The sequence below is a fragment of the Bactrocera neohumeralis genome, chromosome 6, assembly GCF_024586455.1.
Source record: "Bactrocera neohumeralis isolate Rockhampton chromosome 6, APGP_CSIRO_Bneo_wtdbg2-racon-allhic-juicebox.fasta_v2, whole genome shotgun sequence".
Taxonomy (NCBI): Eukaryota; Metazoa; Arthropoda; class Insecta; order Diptera; family Tephritidae; genus Bactrocera; species Bactrocera neohumeralis.
Window position 1 is genome coordinate 17,069,925 of NC_065923.1, and position 20,941 is coordinate 17,090,865.

General features: G+C 29.8%; 1 protein-coding gene and 1 long non-coding RNA gene across 2 annotated transcripts in view; both read right to left on the bottom strand.

The window, feature by feature from the left end:
- Nucleotides 1–7,734: 7,734 nt before the first annotated feature.
- LOC126763661 (uncharacterized) lies at nucleotides 7,735–12,980 on the bottom strand. Its single transcript, XR_007667645.1, has 2 exons — nucleotides 9,727–12,980; nucleotides 7,735–9,480 (listed from the first exon to the last, which is right to left on the bottom strand). It is a non-coding gene; the product is annotated as an uncharacterized LOC126763661 (long non-coding RNA).
- A 5,035-nt stretch (nucleotides 12,981–18,015) lies between these two features.
- LOC126763632 (uncharacterized) overlaps nucleotides 18,016–20,941 on the bottom strand; it is a 191,733-nt gene continuing 188,807 nt past the window's right edge. The window contains 3 exon segments of the mRNA XM_050481337.1: nucleotides 18,016–18,962; nucleotides 19,636–19,838; nucleotides 20,659–20,795. Of these exon segments, the coding sequence (XP_050337294.1) occupies nucleotides 18,696–18,962; nucleotides 19,636–19,838; nucleotides 20,659–20,795 (607 nt within the window). The 3' untranslated portion in view covers nucleotides 18,016–18,695.

The window sequence follows — 20,941 nt, forward strand, 5'->3', positions numbered from 1 at the left end:
TACTCCCTTTATTTATATATTTTTAGCATTTACACACTTGACAGGTCTTCAATGTGTGTTTGAACCGAATCGATGAATTTTTCTCCAGCGATTTTTTTAAGAAGTATACTTGAGCGTATATATATTTTTATATTATAGATAATAAATGTATAAACAATCTTGTACGAATATAATCTAAAACAATGAAATGTAAAAATTAATTGCTCGTAAAAATCAAATCGGGGCTGACCTCTAAGGCATTAATGCTATTTTAAATACAGACGACTTCAATATAAATGCACTTTTAAACATTGTTATCAACTCGGTAAAATAGATTAATGAGCAAATACCACCAGCAGCCAATTATTAGCTTTAATTGTATGTGGAAAGAACGCAGGACGAAGATTTAAGGTTAAGGTATTGCTTCGAATACAATATCAACCTTTTATTTTAATTGTGAACAGCAGAAAAAGTTAAGTTTAGTGAAGTTTAAAGATGAAGGTTATTATTGCCTTGTAAATGTTTGATATTTAAAGTTGTTGTTGTTGTAAAGGGTATTATGTTAGGATGGTAAGAATTAGATAAGTTGTCACCGATGTCATCCAACGTGCTGTTTCGACGGTGCTGGATCATAGGGAAAGGGGTATCAGATATGTAGGGTTTATGCATGCACAGAGGTGGTTAGTGTCATGCGGGGATAAGTATAATGCTGAACATATGTTTGATATGTCAGGGTATATTCTGGATAAGTAGGAGTTTAACCTGCTACATATCCAGAACGATGCAATGCATCTTCAATAGCTGATGGTTTGACTCCAAGTACGCCATTCACTGAGGGGAAGTCGGTGGTGGAGTTGATGGCTCCACTGTAAATGGTGATCAGTGCATGTCTGAAGTTTATTGCGGCCGAAGTCTGGTCGACGTAGTTGAGGAAGGACCTCTTGATTCTCCTACAATGCGGCTTCGCTCCAAGCAGATTATTTCTGCGAAAGCACCACAGCAGAAACTGCTTGGAGAGGAGGTTATTGTGCCTCTTAACTGGGAGCATACGGGCCTCGCTGTGCAGGTGCTCGAAGGGAGACATCAAGAGGCATCCTGTCAGCGTCCGGAGTTCAGTGTTCTGACATGTATGTAGCTTCTTCGTCTGCGTTTCACTGCATCCAGGCGTTTAATGCTTAATGGCGTTTTGAGGACCTGACAGATATGTGATTCCGCACATCTTTAATACCAACCCCATTTGGTTACCAGAGAATTCGTGTACCAAGTTTCATCAAGATATCTCAATTTTTACACAAATTATCGCTTGCATGGACCGTCAGACAGACAGGCGGACAGTCACTCGGAATTCAATTTGTAGCTACATCTATACATATACATATGTATATATTACCCAAGGCTTAACTTTGGTGATAACTCCGGGTATTTATCGATTGCTTCTTTATTCTAAACTCACTTCTTTTTCTTATATATTTAAATACTTCATATTATGTTGCATGGTTTTTCTATAAAAAGCTTTAGGCAGAACTTAGTTGCCTTGAGGCAACGCCCCATTACTTCATGGGGGGTAATCACATATTCACTATTATATGCGTATATTTGTCTTAAATCTTAAAATATCAAAACAAAAATATGTGCGTAAATATATTTATTGCTGACGTAGTCAAAAATCAGTGCTGTGTGATGATTTAAATGAACCCAGCAAGCAATTAAAACGAGAGGCTTTGAAACGAGCCTCCAAGCTTAATATAATGGAGATAACCTTACAAAACTACAAGCTGCCTTTTCTCACTCTCACTTTTACTAGAGATGTGTATACAGCTTCTTTTACATACATATATATACATCTATAAGTTTACATATTTATATATATTTGATATATATTTTTAAAGCTAAAATCTGTAGTTTTTTTTTGTTTAATTTTTACGGTGCAATTAACCCCATTGGAATCTTACTTCTTGCTGTTTACATTGATTTCTCAGAAGAATTGCGTTTATGACACATATTTTCATGGAGAAGACGACATATTTTGAACGCATACGGATGTTTTTACATTCGATTCGTATAGATATAGGTACTTAGATGACTTCTACGTCAGCACCTTATCAGTTCGCATGAAGTAAACAACTTTAAGGCAAAAACAATTGTGTTTTTGTTATTACAATATAAGTAAAAAATATGTTTATAAAATATTTCAATCAATTGGTTCAAAATTATGAAAATTTTCATAAAAAATATAAATTTTAGTAGATGAAATGGAAAATTTGCAAGCTGACTTTATTTGGCTTTGGTTTTGCCAAGGAAATAAAGCTTAGATTTTGTGTTTTCAATGTCTGAAACTTATGCGTAACTGATTTAACTGGTAAGAACTGGTAAAAATTGGTCATTTAACTGGTTAAGAACTGGTAATAATTCTTGATTTCTATATAAACATGCAATCATTGTGCCTACGACTGAGCTTCTTACTAGTGTAGAAATTAAAATTTTTTTTTTTAAATATTTTTTTTTTATTGTTTTTTTTTTTGGTTTTTTAATAATATTTTTTTTAGTTAATTTAGTTTATTCAATATCTCAAAGACTTTTTGAGTTACAGCCTTTTGAAGTGTTGATGCTCAGTTCAAACAGCTTCTTCAGCTTTTCTTTAAACGCATTTTTCTCAGAACTAAATTTTACAAATTTACTTAAGTGACTATCCGGAGACAAATGATCCCATAACTAACACATTTTTTCTCCTTTTTCTTTACATATTTACATACAATCATATAACAGTGTTCTGCCCTGATCAAAAATCGCATTTTGACAGACCAAAAATTATGGACAAAACTCTGTTTTTTTTTAACATCGTCACCTTGACAATTTTTGTTTTATTCCAACTATACGTTCAATATCTTCTAGCATTGGATGTTTGTTTTTAGATTTCATCCACGGAGAAGGCCCGAAACAATGAAGCAGTGGAGAACCTATTTCTTAGCGCCGTCGGATATCGCGTGTAACTCGAAGTTATTACCTTTTTTCTTCAAAAATTTTACTGTGTATAAAATATATAAAAAAAGTAAAAATTTCAAAATTTAATGTTAAAATAAAATTCAAAATTTAATATAAGAAATTTAAATTTTCAAATTTTATTTTTAATTCTCAAAAATTGCCGTTCTGGCTGTCACTCTGAGTATGTTCCTTAAAAAACAAATAATTAATTTTTAGACCAAAACCATCATTGATTACTTACCAGAATTACTTAAGATACTTTAAAAGATTAAAAGATGTTTTACAGGAAAGTTTTACGCTTTAAGCTTTTAAGCTCTGTAAAATGAAATAATTTTGGGTAAAATAATATAAATAAATACTTCTCTCTGAAGTTTTGAAATCGACTGTCAAAATTACAAACCAAATAATGTAAAATAATTGTGAGAATTGCGGAAGCTTTTGATCCACTTCAAAACCGGATGTTAGGCAAGCATCGGAGCGCATTTCAATACAAGCAAATGGTGTTTGATAGAAAATCTGACAGGCTTAGTTTTTTAGAAAAAAAAATTGACGAAAGAAAACGTTGCTGTTTTGAGAAAGCTCATTGTTTCGCGATGTTTCACATGCTGAACCGCCCTCATATGAAAAACTGAAACACCGTCATATAAAAAACCACCCTCATATATAAACAAGAATTGACTCAGCACGATTTTTTCCTGCTATTGGAAGTCCTTTAACAGGTATGATTATTTAATCACGTGATTATAAGACACGCCTTTAATTCGTCTTAGAATTTTTAGAAACACGTTGGTTTTTCGAACCGAAATTCCATATTTAAAAAACTTACGAAATTAAAAGTGAAAATTAATCGGAACAGCAATGGCAAATATACACTAACACATTTACACGCAGCTTCTTAAACACAAACGAATTAAGTGCAATTACAGACACACATACACACAAGCATTTGCATATAAAAACTGTCAAACAACCTCACGTGTTGGCGATAACGGCTCGTTTGGCAAGTCGAATGATCTGCGCTATATTCACAAACACGAAGGTGATAAGAAGCAAATCATGGCAAAATATCGAAATATGCGCTATACTTGTATATGTATAAGTGAGTCTGTGCTTTGGTCAAGCAGTAGCCTTGATGCAAATATGTTTTTAACCTGGCAAAAATGTTTTAAGGTTGTTGCTATGAAGCTGCGCAACAAATATCAATAACAAATGTAAATAATTAAATTAAAATAAATTTAAAGGCTTCTGGTTGCATGAAAATATTACTTATGGAAATTAAATAACAGATTGCACAATAATAGGGCAATTCGGTAGCAGTTTCTAGTCACTATTTGAGAATTTTTTTTATTATTCAGCCGAGTCATGATGAAAGGCAAGATAATTTTTGAGCGTCGAGGTCTATAACTGCTCATCTACAGAAACAAAAATGTCAACAACTAAGATTTTTTACGATTTTATTTATTGAGAGAAAGCAATATGATCTTTTTTATTTCGAAAAGTGAATCAGATAAATGAAAAGTGCAGGAATGAGACTAAAAATCATGACAATATACCACGGAATGGTTCGTTAAGTTCAAAATTTGATTTACAGGATTTTAAAAGCCGCCACGAAAAGCGAACCGGGATATTAAATTTAACTTCAGACATGAGAAAGGAACTGCTAACTGTTCCATTCAGTACTAAAAATATAACACCAACAATTTCTCTACGAGAAACGACGACTAGTGCATGGAGGAAGACTTAACCTAGAATCCCATCGGAAACGCCCTAAGGCGAAAATTGTTTCTGTACCGACTCTAACTTGTCAGAATGGATTTGGTAACTAGGGTTCCATACAACAGAGCCATATTCCAATAAGGGTCTAACCAAAGTTGTAAAAAGTGTTTAAGTCACTTTAGTCAAACTTTGAACAAAACTGAGAATACATTTTGATTTCAAGACTATGGTATCGGACTAAGTAGGCAATTGAAAAGTAAAGTTCTCTCTCGACGAATAAAAGCCAAACTCTATAAGTCGCTCATAATTCCCGTCCTGCTATATGGTGCAGAGGCTTGGACGATGACAACAACTGATGAGTCGATAACCTTTCTTCCGTTTCCGTTGTTTTAGATTTTTAATATTTCCCCAATTTTGGCACAAAACATCGATTTAAAAAAATATATTATTATTGCATTGTCGTAAATGGATGCACCAATCGTTGATAACAATTTCACACAGTCAATCCATCGAGCACTCACCCAAGCCACATATAGACTTACATATGTACATACATACAAGTATATGCTATTATTTTATTATTTAGTAATGCAGCTTGTGAATTACGTCAGGGATTGGTAAATTTCCATTTGGTAAATGGTAAGGAGCGGTTTGCGCATATAGAAGAGGCCTTTACATAATATATATTTGAATTATTCACGCACTATATGAACGACAAGAGATAAATCTGGCGCAATGGGCCTGTCAATTAGATCAGACAGTCTGACCTGGCAAATCTGTTATGTTTTTCAACATAACAAATCCAGTCTCTTAGATTTAGGTTAAATTTTATGAGTTATGGAAAGCTTTAAGTATATAATATTCTATATTTCTATAGATGGATTGCGACCATAGGTTTATATAAATTCGAGCGCGCTTACATGAGTCATGATTATGGTACTTTTATGGTAGGCTAACGAAAAAAAGCCGCTGAAGCTTTTAGTTCAGACGGATTAAAACATCTCGATGAATGGATACGCCGAAAATTCTCTCGTTAGTATTCAAAGCATTCCTCAAAAATCTGACTGTTGTTGGAATTCACGGTCTACCAATGTCCATTGATTTATGGATCTCATACCCCTACCTAGAAGAAGGGAGACCCCGCAGTCTGCGCTAACTATCGTGGAATCAATCTTCTTAAGATCCTTTCTAGAGTATTGTGCATAAGACTTAAGTCCCTCGTAAGTAAACTGATTGGACCTTATCAGTTACCTGGCAAATACACCATAGAGCAGATTTTCATAATACCTCCAATCCTGGAGAAGACTCTTGCCAAACAGATCGACCGCATCATCTTTTTGTCGATTTTAATCCGGCAGCACTGATAGGAGCTGCCTATTCGACACCATTTCTAAATTTGATATCCCTGCGAAACGCATACAGCTATGCAGAATGACGTTGAGCACAACCATCAGCTTCGTTAAGCCCGGGAAACCCGTTCAGTACCAAACGACGGTTTGTACGGGGTGATTCTCTCTCTTTTGCTGGAGCTCTTTTGCTAGAGTCTAGAAAAAGAAGAGAAAGAGCAGCCTCTCATTTTGTGGTGAACGAGAGCAAGACAAAGTACTTGGAGGCCTAATACAGAGAAACCACGCGTCTTGGAAACTACGTCACTGTTTGTAGCTATAAACCGAAAAATTTAAGGACTTTGTATATTTCGAAACCAGCATTAAATTCCAGCAATAATTTAATTCCATAGATCAAGCGCGGATTAACTCTTACCAACAGGTGCTACTTTGGGATCTGTAGGCAATTCAAAGTCAGATCCCTCTCTCGACGAACAAAAATCACGCTCTATAAGTCTCTCATTATTCCCGACCTATTACACGGCATAGAAACATGGACGATGTCGAATCGAGATGAGAAGCACTTGGAACATTCGAGAGAACTGTTCTCCTCAAGATATTTGGAGCAGAGAAGAAAATATTAGGTCTAGTAAAAATAAATACATAATCCAGTTAGAATGATCCGATTTAGTTGAAATATGCACCGTTTCGTTCCATAATTTGCTGACATTTGAAGATAATTTCATAATATCTCTATCATAGAAACCTCTGTCTCTAAAGGCAAGAAACTAGGACAGCGGATTTTCATAAGCTTCTTTTAAGGGTAACTTTACATCAGGAAAATCATTCGCTATAAACAGAAACTAGTGTTAATCCCTTGTTGATACATAAAAACCTCCCAACCAAGGCGGAACTTCTAGCCAGTCACTATGGATGTGTTTGTCCTGATGTTGTTCTAATGAAACACAATTCATTTCCTGTTGGTCAAAGTTCCAATTGTTGAGAGTACAGTAGCTCATAGATGATTGTCTGCCTATCCCATCAAACGCATTAGAAAAGTTTCCCGTCCAAAAATCCTGGCTTGGCTACTGTTTGCGCCAGCTCGCCACGATTCGTCTATCCGCTTCAGAAAATGATTAATATTTCCAGATTCAGCAGCGATTTCCAGATGTAAACTCGGTCCATGAGGTTTTTAGAGTTAGCTCGTGTGGTATCCAAACATCGGATTTCTTTTTGTATTCAGCCTCATTGAAAAAATGTTTCCGATATTTTCGATAATTGGCCTTCCAGAACGGCTTTCATCTTTGGCATAAAAATTTTCCGAGTAGAATCGACGAAACCGAGTGATTGGCTATCAAGATCTTAAACATTTTTCACGTTTTTAGCCAGATAAACTACACCATAAGCGTATTTGCTTTCTAAAGTATTCGCAAAACTATCCGATAAAGCTTTTTAGTACCAACGCGAGATATAGATTATGAAAGCCATCTATTGGAAAATAATACTGCTGGGCCCAGACCAACGTCCTCCTGTGTTGAGCACGAGGGATTGTCATTAAGAAATCTTGGCCTTAAAGATCTCTACACTGAATTGGATTTATCTTAAAAACAAAAGTAATTTCTCTTCTTCGCTCAGGAGGATGGAGTCATGTGTAAAAAAGCATAAGCAGCCTCGGAATAGAGACCCCCTTTTAAAGTAGTTTTTACTACATTCAATGAAAAAGATGGTAGGCTTATCTAATATTTTTCCTTATGTACTTTTATTAATATTTGGACTTATTTACTTGGAATATATATATTGATTAAGATTTTTCAAATAAGTGTTTCAGTAATCTTAAATACATACATACGTTTTTCTACAATTATATATAATATTATATATTATATTTAGGGTATTCTATATAATAATATTGGTACTTAATCATAGTCATGCCAAGTCAATTGCAATTAATAGTTTTTGTTGTTTGTAATTAATCCAATTCGACTATGTTTAGCATCATATAATTCGTATTATAATTCATACACGCGCTCTATTATACTCTCTAACTCGCTTTTTTCTCTCTAACTCTCTTTTTTGTCTCTATCTCTCGTTTTCTCTCTCTCTCTCTCTATCTCTTGATCTTTCTTTATCTCATTTTTTCTCCCGTTTTACCGTTGTTCTCATGTCACAACTCTCATTAATATTTAAAAATTCATAGCCATGAATTTTTGATTTTTGAATTTTACCTTTTTTCTAATAAATCATCTTATGAAATTTCCAATCACTTTCGGCTTCAGAGAAATCACTTCGATGTTGTTTAATAAAAACTTAGTATGCGTTACAGAGCATAAACTGTTACATAGATGTAGAGTAGAACTTACACGCATAAAAAATGTGACCCTAGAAGCTCCTATTTGGGTTTCACTCATATCTAACTGGTCGTCTCTCTTACTAGCGCTCACGATCTCTCATTTAGCTCACGTTCTCCCTCTCTCCCCAACTCACAATTTCCACGCATTTTAACGGTTTTGCAAAATTTAAAATTTTTGTCAGTGCATTTTTTCTTATCATATAATTTTTTATGAAAGTGTTATTGACTAGATTTTCAATTAGTATAGTTTTTACGGCTAATAACATTAACTACTATCTTTTTTAATCATTTTTTTATATTTCTTTTACTTTAGATAATTGTAAGAAAAGCAAGTTTTGTTGAACCTTAATTGTTGACTAAGTAAAATAGTTGAACAGATTTGCTTTACGTGTACATAAGTAATATGGCAGGCATAATGTTGAAGCTGACACAAAAGTTATATAACAAATAGATATAATATAATGTAGCAAAAGCTTATACTAAAAGCTCTGTAATAAATTTTTGAGTTAACGAATTTGTTAAAGCAGACTTTTGTTTTGCAAAAAATATATGTGTATATACGAGGGTAGCTTGATAAGTACGTGGAATTTTTGCTGTGCAATTCGCTTTGCGCCATAAATTTCCTTCAATTTGTTTTCTACTTTTCGAGAATATCTGTTGAAAATTCTCATAATTAGCTGATTTCTTAAAATTACACAGGCCAACACTCAATTTGCTTCTTTGAATTTATCAACTGATTCTAGTTAATTTGGGCGCGCTGAATTCAAATCTGTAATCAGAAACCTGAAAAAAAAAATAAAAAAACTATATCATGAAAACTAGAGCTGATAGAGACAAATTGATTACATATTTGAACTCAGCGCGCCCAAATTAACTAGAATCAGTTTCTAAATTTTTAATGCGAAATTTTTTTTCAGGTCATAGGTTAAGTGGAGTGTATAAAAAAGCTCTATCATGAAAACTAGAGCTGATAGAAACTGATTACAGATTTCAATTCAGCACGCCCAAATTAACTAGAATCAGTTGATAAATTCAAAGAAGCAATGTTTTTTTTTAATTTTGTCGGGCTGTGAGACATTTTTGAAAGCAATTTTATCCCAACCGGGCAACCTTTTATTCTCGCGCTACCTTTCACTTTTCGCCACAATTTGTAAAACTCACCTCGTGTTTTAATCAAATAATTGTCATAGTTTGCCTTTCACCACAGTTTGTAAAAGTCACCTCGCGGTGAAATTCAAAAATTAATGGAGTGGTTTAGTTTTATTTGTAAAAGTCAAAGTTCAAAAGTTCATATGTCAAGCTTCCTTTCACTTTTCACCACAATCTGTAAAATTCACCACGTGGAGAAATTCAAAAGTTCATATGTCAAGCTACCTTTCACTTTTCATCACAATTTGTAAAACTCACCTCGTGGTGAAATTCAAAAGTTTATAGAGCGGTTTGGTTTCATTTGTAAAAGTCTCCTCGTGAAATTCAAAAGTTAATATAAAGCCACCTTTCACTTTTCACCACAATTTGTAAAATTCACTATGTGGTGAAACTCAAAAGTTCATATCTCAAGCTACCCTCGTATTTAACTTCATGTAAACTTTAAGCAAGTATAAACTATATATATACATATAGCGATTTTAAGTGTATATAAAGCTTACTTATAAAGTATTTAAGAATATTTAAGGTTATAATGAAACAGCTGACTTAATATTAACATCAATTTGAAGTTACAAAGTATATTATATATCGCTTGATAGCAATTATGTACTTCATTCACACAAAATTCAAAAAAAAATATTAATAAGAAGTGATATACAACAATATTAATAATATAAAGATGGAAAGGTAAGGTTCAGGGGTGAGATAACGAAACAAATTGTAATCGAAACCGTCCATATTTTTGAGACTTCAGCAAATGAGCTTATTGAGTTACAATATGCCATACAATCCTAAAACAAATCAAAAAAATAAAAGAAAAAACTAACTAAAAGAAACTATAGCAACCAATCTTCTCACAATATTGTATATACTATAGATCCAAAAGGAGAGAAAAGAAAGAACGTACTTGTAATGCAAATTTTGGTATGCTATTGTCAAACGGCAACCATACTGCCGTTGTTTTAGGTACGTAATAGGGCTGTAAATAAATATTGTGAGAAGATTCTAGCAATAATTTGTAATTTATAAGTTCGAACACAGGAGTTCTTCTTTCCTATGGCTTTACAAAGGACTACATATGGCAATCTATGTACATGCGATCTTTGATCAGCCATCTAACATAAAATACAATAAATCAAAAGCTCCTTAAAGTAAGTATTTACTTATGATAACTGCGATTTCATTCGATACTCGAAATATAGGGGATAACAGCAAACGAAATATACTACTGAGAGTCAAGCCATCCTGACAAAAAAACTTTGAAGACCTCATTGCTGATGTAAGCAAATACTAATTTTTCAAATCTGTCACATCAATGTCTGTTGATAAGATATCCAATTAAATATATGTATGTAACATCTGATAATTTTTTTTTATTTCATCCAACTGTTATTTCATAGTAACAGTTGCAGAAAAGCTGTTTTGAATCGTTTAGTAGGGCCTTTTATTGCAATTTCGGCGAAAATTTACCATAATAATGTATACAGTACACCAACAAAAGCAGAGATTGCAATAAATAAAAGGCCTACCCATTTAAAAAACAAAATCAGATATTCTTACTGCAGAAATTTCGATGAAAAATGATAGACCCTCTAAAAAATGGTGAGAAAAAAATTATCTAAGTAAATGTTATTACTATATTAATAAATATTATATTAAATTTAAAAAAATACAGTGTGTTTGAGAAATAAGAAAGTAAGTTTACAAAAATTTTCTCAAAAAACAAAAAAATAGAAAATAAAAATATAAAAAACAAAAAAAAATGATTATTTGAATTTTTCAAATAAATTTTGTGGTTATGTGAGAATGCTGTACATACAAAAGTTGTAGAACTTTTTATTACGTACAACTTTGCCATTTGACATTTTTCTGTGGGACTTGTAGTTTAGTAAAGAATCGAGATAAACCTCAAGTAACCCATAAAAATTCAAAGAACCCCCTTCTTCCTTCCTTACATTAAGTCCTTATAAAATGATTTTGCTTTCATTTCTGCTATTTTATCTTTCTTTTCAATGTACATTTTCATCCCACTATGATTTTTTTGTTTTTTTTTTTGTTTTCAAAAATTAGCGACCCTGGTCTGGATGGGTGAACACTTAGAATATTTTAAAGATATTTTTAATGAGAAATGAACTGATAAACCTATCTATAACTGGTATGGTATAATGCTATATTGTACTATATGGAAACTCTAAACTATATCAAAAATTAATTTTTCAAATTTCTAGGAAAAAAAAATTTTAAATTTCTAGGAAAAAAAAATTTTAAATTTCTTAAAAAAAATTTACAATTGGTAAAAAGAAATTAAAATATCTATCAGAAATTTTCAAATTACTGAAAACAAGTTTTCAAATTTCTAAAAAAAAAATTTCAAATTTCTAAAAACAAAAATTTTTTTTGGGAGGCTTTTCAAAAGTTTTGATAAATTTTCGTAGGCTGCAAAGTATTCAACTAAAATATGCAAGTAAAAAAATATTTAAACACCCTAATAAAATTAGAATTTATAATAATTTTATAAGATTAAGCGATAATAATAATTTTAAATATTTAAATTATTGGCTTGATTTTGTGGTTTTGAATTAAAAAACACAAAATAACTTCTTATAGGAAAAACTCAAAGTGAACAACTTTTACTGATGCAAACCCAGCACTGCTTAAGCGCCTCCAAACTCAACTCAGCATTGCCAATTTTATATTTCACATCATCTACATACATAAATTCATACATAAGTACCGTTATGTATGTATGTAATGATGAACGGTAATTTGCAGCAAGGTAATTTGCATTACTAAGCCGCAATTTCTCAGCTGCAGTTAAGGCAAGAGAAATGAATTTTACGCGCGCTGAGAGCGGTTTAGTTGCACATAACGGTTCAGTGATTTAAGGCGATTGGCGAAATGCATGGTTCCGATGAAACAACCATACAAGCAATTATTCCTCTAAAGTGTGGGGACGGTTTTACACAATGAAAGGCACGAATGTGTATGTGTGTACGTGTGTGTTGTTCACTTGTTGCGGTTACTGAGTAAAAAAGTGAGAATTTCTCTCATCGTTTGTATGGCATCATTTTGATTGTAGTATAAAAGAGTTTGGTTTTTAAAAAAATATATATTTAGATAAAAAATTTATTATTATTTTTAATTTATTATTTTTTATATTAATTATTTAGTTATCATGTTTTTTCTGTGTTATTAAGGCGTACGTGTGTTTGCCAAGGATTTAAGTTATATTACTTAATTAATTTTAAAATAAAGAAAGAAATAAAGTTTTCAATTTTTCATATTACGGTTATAGAATTGTTGCAATATTAAAAAAATTAAAAATTAAATTTTTTTTAAATAATATTGTTTTTGTTGGAAATTAAAAAAAAATGTATTTTATATTAATTCATTTAAGGTATTCACAAAATTTTAAAATTTTGAAAAATATTATGATTTTAGAAAATGTTTAAAAATATTTTCTAAATTATTTCTAACGTGCTGAAAAAAATTCTATATGCTATATTTAACTGTTAAAAAAAATAATTTTCTTAAAATTAAAAAAAAATATATTTTTCCTAAGAAGCAAATTTTTTTTCCATCTTCGAAAAATTTTTTTTTTTAACAAAAAAATCTATTTAATAAAATACGAAGATATTGTAATCTATTCGGAAAAAAATTAATAGTTTTTCTAAGGACCAACATTTTTTTTAAACTTCGAAAAAAAAGTATTTTTTAACAAAAAAAATCCTATTAAAAAAATGTAAAAAAATATACTCTATTCGAAAAAATTGTTATTGTCGTTCTAAGGACGAACATTACTTTTAAACTTCAAAAAAAAAGTATTTTTAACAAAAAAATCAATTTAAAAAATTTAAAAAAAATTATACTCTGTTCGAAAAAATTAATATTTTTCCTAAGAACCAACATTTTTTTTAAACTTCGAAAAAAAATATTTTTTAACAAAAAGATCTATTTAAAAAATTTTTGAAGAAATTATACACTATTCGGACAAAATTTTATTTTTAAGAACCAAATCTTTTTTAATCTTCGAAATTTTTTTTTTTTACAAAAAAATCTATTCAGCACATTAAAAAAATAAAATTGTTTGCTTTTAAATAAACATTAAAACATACTTAATTCTAAGTAAATATGCATGGATTAAAATTTAAAAAACAATTTAATTTTTTAATTTGCTAAATAATTTTTTTTTTTAATAAAAACTTTTATTTTGTGAATACCCCTAACAAATTAAAAAATATTAAATTTGTTTTTAATTTTTTTTGTTTTTTGATTTTTGTTGTTTCAATATGGCACTGTTTTAGGCGAGCTTTTCGAAAGCTTTATTTAAGAGCAATTAGACAAGACAACGACTAATGCACATGTGGTGAAGTTGCACTAGACTAGCAAAACACGCATGCGCATGCGCACATTTAACACACATACATATCATATGTGTGTATGTATGTACGTTGCAACGTGTCTGCTAGATTTGAATTTTTGTTGGGTTTGGTTAAGTTGTATTTTAATTAATTTAAGACTATTTTTGAAGATTTTGGTTTAATTTCAAATTTACTACTAGTAAGTAAACGAAGCTTAGCGTTGGTTTGCCGACGAACGGTTTTTAACGCTAAAGCAAAAAGAGTTAAGGACAATTGAATAATTTGAATATGGTAAATGTCTATATAAAATTCATACAAATTGTTAAGTCCATTAGCTTTACAAAACTTTTGATAATTTAAATTTTTGCAATTTAATGCCCTGGTTGAGGCTGCTGGCGCGAGGGCTTAAAGTGTTGGGGTTTACATAACGGCGATTGTTTGCGAGAAAGCTGTAGAAAAAAGTTGCATTTTACGATTTTTAAAAATTCTACAAAAACAAATTCGAATTACATACATATACATATGAAGTAAGATTTTGGTAAAAAAAATGTTTAATTTAATAAAAAGCAATAAAAAAAATTTAAATATTTTATTATAAGAATCCGAAATTTTATAAAAATAAATTTTCACAAAAACTTTGAATTTTAGAAAAGAAAAATTTATTAAAAAATTCGAAATTAAAAAAAAATTCGAAATTGGAAATAAAAAAAATTGGTATTTTATACAATTTTTTTTAAGCATTTCTAATTGAAAAAAATTTAAATTTAAAGAAAAAGTTTATTAAAAAGTTAAAATTTTATAAATATTTTTTTATAAAAAAAATTAAAATTTTTTCAATAATTTATTTTGCATAAAATTCGAAATTTTAATAAAAGAAATCCTAAAGAAATTTTGAATTTTTAAAAAAATTTCCGAGTTAGTAAAAATTAAAAAGAATCTAATTTTAGAAGGAAAAATTGATTATGAAATTCGATTATTATAAAAAAATAAAATTTCGAAATTTAAAAAAAAATTATTAAAAAATAATTAATATTTTATTAAAATTTTTTTAATTGGAAATGTTTAAAAAAATTTTATAAAATATCAATTTTTTTAAATATTTTTTTTTTTAATTTCAAAATTTTATTCTTTTATAAAATTAAAAAAAAAAATTAAAATTGAAAAGAAAAACTGATAAAAAATTTCGAATTTTATAAATAAATTAGCATAAATTTAAAAAAGAAAATCTAATTTTAGAAGAGAAAAATTGATTAAAAAATTCAAACATTAAAAAAAAAATTATTTAAAAAAATTTACATTTTATTCACAATTTTTTTTTATTGAAAATGTTAAGAAAATTAATTGTATAAATTATAATTTTTAAAATTTTTTTTTTAGTGTCGAAATTTAGTTCTTTTATATAATTAAAAAAAGTAAAATTTAAAAGAAACATTGATAAAAAAATTTCGAGTTTTATAAAAAAAAGAAAAATTTAAAATTTATAAAAAAAAGGCTTAAAAAATGGAATTTTAAGAAAAAATCGAACTTATAAAAAAAAGATATCACCCTAAATAATTAAAAAATTATGTATATATTTTAGACCGCTTCCCAGTTATAGAAAAATTCTAATGTTCCACGATATCTGATGGCGTCTCCACGGGAGGGGTTTCTAAGACAAAATTACTGAAAATAAAACCGGTAAAAAAATTGAGTACAAAATATTGAGAGAAAAAGATCCTACAAAACAATTTCAAAATTCCAGAAGACCAAAAAATATGAAATAAAAAAACTCAAAACAACTCACATGAATACCGAAATTCTGAGTTTTTTTTTCAACATAATTTTCACAATAGTCTTTTTTGCCCAAAAAAATAAATTCAAATAAAATAAAAAGCATTAATTTTAATTAATAAACAACTTTCGCACATTTAATAATTCAATTTCGCACTTTAATGAAAACAAAATGTTATAAACAAAAATTAACATAAACATTTAAACAAAAAATATATTGAATTGTTAATTATAAATTATAAATAGGTACATATTGTTAAAACCAAATTACAGTTATTAATTACAAATGAGAAGTACAACACACATATTCATATGCAATTGAGCAACTACATACATACACACACAACAATGGACAACAGTTAGTACGAGTGTATTGCAAAATAACATATTAATACACACATACATACATATATAGCCAACTATACAAATATGTAGCTATAATAATTTAAAGTAAAACCTTATAGGAGAGCATATTTAGTACAACTAATTTATTTTCTTTTACTTGTTCGCTTATTCAGTAGAATGAGAACACTACTTAAGTACTAGAGCGACGATTTTGAATGACTAACGGCAAAAGGGTAGTAATTTTGTATAAAAAAAACCTTGGTGTGTGCGACAGGTGACAATAGTAAACAAATGCAGCAAAAGTATTTAAAAAAAAATAAAAATATAAAATAAAAAAAAAAATAAATAAAAAATTAAATTAAATTATTTCGAGGTTTTAGAAAAATTCAAATATCTTAAAAAAAAAAATTGAAAAAACAATATTTAAAAAAATTAAAAAAAAAAATTTTTTTGAAATAAAAAAAAAAAAATTATGAACAAAAAATTTAAAACTTAAAACAGAAAAAAAGAAGTGAAAAAATTTCAATTTAAGAGATATTAAATTAGTTAGAGGCTTCACTGTAATTCATGTATTTTTCTGTGGATCTTCTCGAATTTTAAATACCTGTTTCTGTTTCGTTTCTTTGCTAGATATAAGCAGTCTGTAGTTTGCAGATTTCAACTTTCATTTGCAATATATAAAACTTTAATATAATTTATAACATAAATAATAAAAAATAGCATATATTGCATTAAAAAATAGTTTTGAAATGAAACAGTTAGGTATGCAAAAATATTTAAGATATTTCTACTGTTGAAACTTTAGAGTAACCAAAAAATAGATGGCTAAGATTTAAATGTTAAAATCAAAGTAATTAAGATCTTAGACACGAAAGCGCAACAAACCTCAAAAATTTATTATTGAAAATTTAGTTAAAAAAATTAAACGAATTAATTAAAAAATTAAAAAATAATACTTCAAAATAAAAAAAAAACTTCAAAACGGAACTAACCTTAAAACCATGAATCGAATATTTAAAACAAAAATTGAACGAATAATTAGAAGAAAAAAAATGTAATTAAAAAAAAATACTGCGAATCTTCAGTTTTGAAGCAAATCAACAACGGAACAACTAACCTCAAAACCGTGTTATCGAAAATGTATTTCAAAAACTAAAAAATTATGTGGAAGAACTCAAAAATTTATTAATCATTATTAATTAAAAATTTAATTTACGGAAATTAAAAACAAAAAATAAAAAATATGTATAGTTATTAATTAATTTTGAAAATACTTAAAAGCGGAAATATGTAAGCTCGAAACTGTATTACTAAAAATTCAATTAAATATCAATAAATATATGTTTAACTACCGTTTTCATACTACTCAACGGCAGAACTAACCTCAAAACCGAAAATTTCAACAAACAATTTAGAAAAAATAGTAGAAAAAAAATTGTAACTACAATTTTCAAAGCATACTTCATTATAAATTTATAGAAAAAATGTCCATAAAAAATAATTTTTAAATTTTCTACAACACTGCTGCATTTGCTTACTGTCTTCGCTAACACATTTCAATTCAGTTTTATAAGACAAAAAAAAATATTATTATATTGAAGAAATTCATCGCTTTTTATGTTGTTTTTTTTTGCACGGAAATATGTAAGCTTTGTGTGTTCATTGTTGTTGTTATGTGTGTTTTCTATATAAATTATTTAAAGTTATTTGCGGTATACGCCATAAATAGTAGTTAAAGTTAAAAAATAATTATATATATTTTTTATATTTTTCGATTATTTTATTTCATATTAATATGCATTAAACCTCGTTAAGTGTTTTTTACGCGTTTACATTTAAATTAATTCATTTATTCATAAAATCAGTCCTTTGTTTATATATTTCTCTGTTTTTTCTTTCTCTCTTTTGTTTTGTTTTTTTTTTTTTTGTAGCCAAGTCTCGCATCAATTAACTATGTCGCTCAGCAAATGACTTAACGCTTACGCTACTACAAACGCTCCTCTTCGGTCATACTCGTTTCAATAACTTCGTCAGTGAATTTCAAATGTTCTGCCATTTTATATTTAATTTTTGTAAATTCAATTTTCATTCCAGTGTCGCAGCTGCTGCTTCGTTCAAGTGCTGTGCATACACACACATCTAGTGACTTATACGCTAAACTTCATAGTAATATTCGGTGAACATTCAAATTTCGTAAAATTTACTTAAAATTTAAAATTACAATTTGAAGCTTTTTTATATTATAATAAATTACTTATTATTTAAACAAAAACACGTACCAATTTCAGTTGAGTTATAGAGTGTAAAAAATTATTTCATTTTGATTTTCTTACTTGCTTGTTTATAAAGTACAAATTAGCGATGTCAAACTTATATTGAAAAAATCATTTACAAAAATCAAATAATTTTCTACCACTTCCACAACAACTGACCACACCACTCGCCAACACGCGAAACGCATCTGTGACCACTCATTTATGTGCTGCTTAGTATATACCATAGAGTACATATTTTTGGTTGTTGCTTACTTTTAAGTGCATTAATTATCGATTGTTTTACTTGTTAAACTTTACTATAATTTCTATTATGACTACTTACTATAACTGCTAATTGTTTTCTTATATATTTTATATATTTTTTGTTGTTGTGTGTTACCACTTATTTTACTTTTACTTTGAGTTTCAGCATACTATTTAGTTGTTACTAATTGAACTAAGCCTATTTCTTTTTGGCCGCTTTTTTCTCTGCTTTGCGTATAGCTTTCTCGCGTTCGCGTCGCTCGCGCTCCTGATCTTTGCGCTCCTTTTCGATGCTCGCCTTGAGATCCTTGAGACGACGCTTCAGTCGATGTTTGTCGTCACCGCTGACGCCGAGCGTTTTGAAGTCTTTCGAGTCAAGCGACAGCAGTGCGCCGCCTTCAACGTTGTGCTCCTTGAAAACGGGTATGTAACGCTCCAATTCGATGCCCATCAGCCAGTGGCCAACCTGTTGTAAATGAAATTTATTATATTTGTTAAAGAAATATTTAAAAAAAAATTGCTGGTGAAGGGTATTAATGTTCGTCTCTCGTCAAATAAATAGTTTTCCATACAAGCACATGATTTTGATCGTTTAGTTGTATGGCAGCTATATGTTGTTTTGCTACGATTTGAGTAATTTTTTTGGAGATTGTTTCTTAGGTTTTGGCAATAGTTCATGACAAATTTCGTGAACATATCTCGTCAAATAAGAAAGTTTACCATACTAGAGCTCGATTTTGTTTCTTTAGTTTGTATGACAGCTATATGCTATAGTGAACCGATCTGCACAATTTCAATGCTGATTATAGTGTTGGTCTGGACAAAACTACATGCCAAATTTAGTGAACATATCTCGTCAAATAAAAAAGTTTTCCATACAAAGACTTGGTTTTGATCGCTCAGTTTGTATGGCAGCTATAGGCTATAGTGGTTCGATGTCAGTGATTTCAACAACCAAGCAGCTGCTGAAGGAGACTAGCACTTGTGCAAAACTTCAGAACGATAACTCAAACACTGAGATACCAGTTCGAATATATACAGACATGGACTTGGCTAAATGGACGCAGCTCGTCAATATGACTATTGATATGTTTTAATATACCCTTTTCAGCGTTTAATTAATTTCATTTAGTACTCACCTGCTCCTTGGTCCATTCATGCACGGGTCCGCCTTTGTAATTGTAGCAAGCGGCTGCCTTGCGATCCGAAAAGCTGCTGCTCGAACCGGACAAATCAATGGCACGACTGGGCGAGTAGCCGGGTGAGGAGCAGCCCGATGACATGCTAGTGGGTGAGGGTGGTCCGGTCGCCTGCTGTTGTTGCTGCTGCTGTTGCCATGGCACTGTGCCAGGCGGAGAGAGGGATTGAGGTATAACTTGTTTAACTGTGCACACATTCATTTATATATATTTTTTTATATTTTTATTGTTTTTGTTTTAAAATGTAACCACCACAAATGTTAAAGGTTGTGTAAAATATAAATATATATTTTATATTAAATGTTAGGCGTAAGAGGGTTAAAGTTTTATTATAGTATTATATAAAATGTTGTTTGTTTTACCACAACGTAGAATGCGGCAGCATAGCATGATTTAAACAAATTATTATTAAAATTTTGTCATTGTCATTATTTATTACCATATTCAGGAAAATCAAATACAAGAGCAAACGTGAAGAAAAAGAAAGTACAAAAAGTTACTCGGGTTAGTATTATTATGGGCGCGCAAATGGTACATACATACATATACATATATATGTGTTTGATACAGTTGCATAAAGTCAATAAGAAACAGTTACGGGATAGTACGAGTATAATTATACAACGAAATGTACTGTAATGCTTAGTTTGGGTGCAAGAAATGTGGATGCAAACGACAGATAGCATATAGTAAATAATTATATATATATGGCATATAATATATACGACTATTTAGGCATATAGTATACGAAATAAAGTTTGAGTTTGTATGTGAAAGAGCAGTCAATATACGGTTATAAAATAGAGTTTAGGGATATGCATTGGTTGAGTGTTTGGCTTGGTTGGTAGAAGTGAGCGCAAGTAATTTTTATAAATCTTCTTTTTTTAGTGGAAAATATCAAGAAAATTATTGTGCAATTGTATGTAATAAATGCCATTTAGTATTGTATTGTTTGTTGCTTACCTTTGGGCTGCGCCTCATTCACCGCTTGTCGTATTTCATTGATTAGTGTCTTACAGTTTATGGCCGCTGTGCTTTGGCTTTTATTGATTTCGGTGTAATCATCGCTGGAATGACGCGAGGAGCCATCACCAAGTCGTCTGTAAATCGGGAAAATGTAGTATAAAGAATATTTTAATGACATGCATATTATTTAAGAGTAAAATATGTTTGAGATACTGTTTTGGTATGAATACTATATGGTTTTTTGAGGTTAAGAAAAATATCAAAGCTACTATAATTAGAA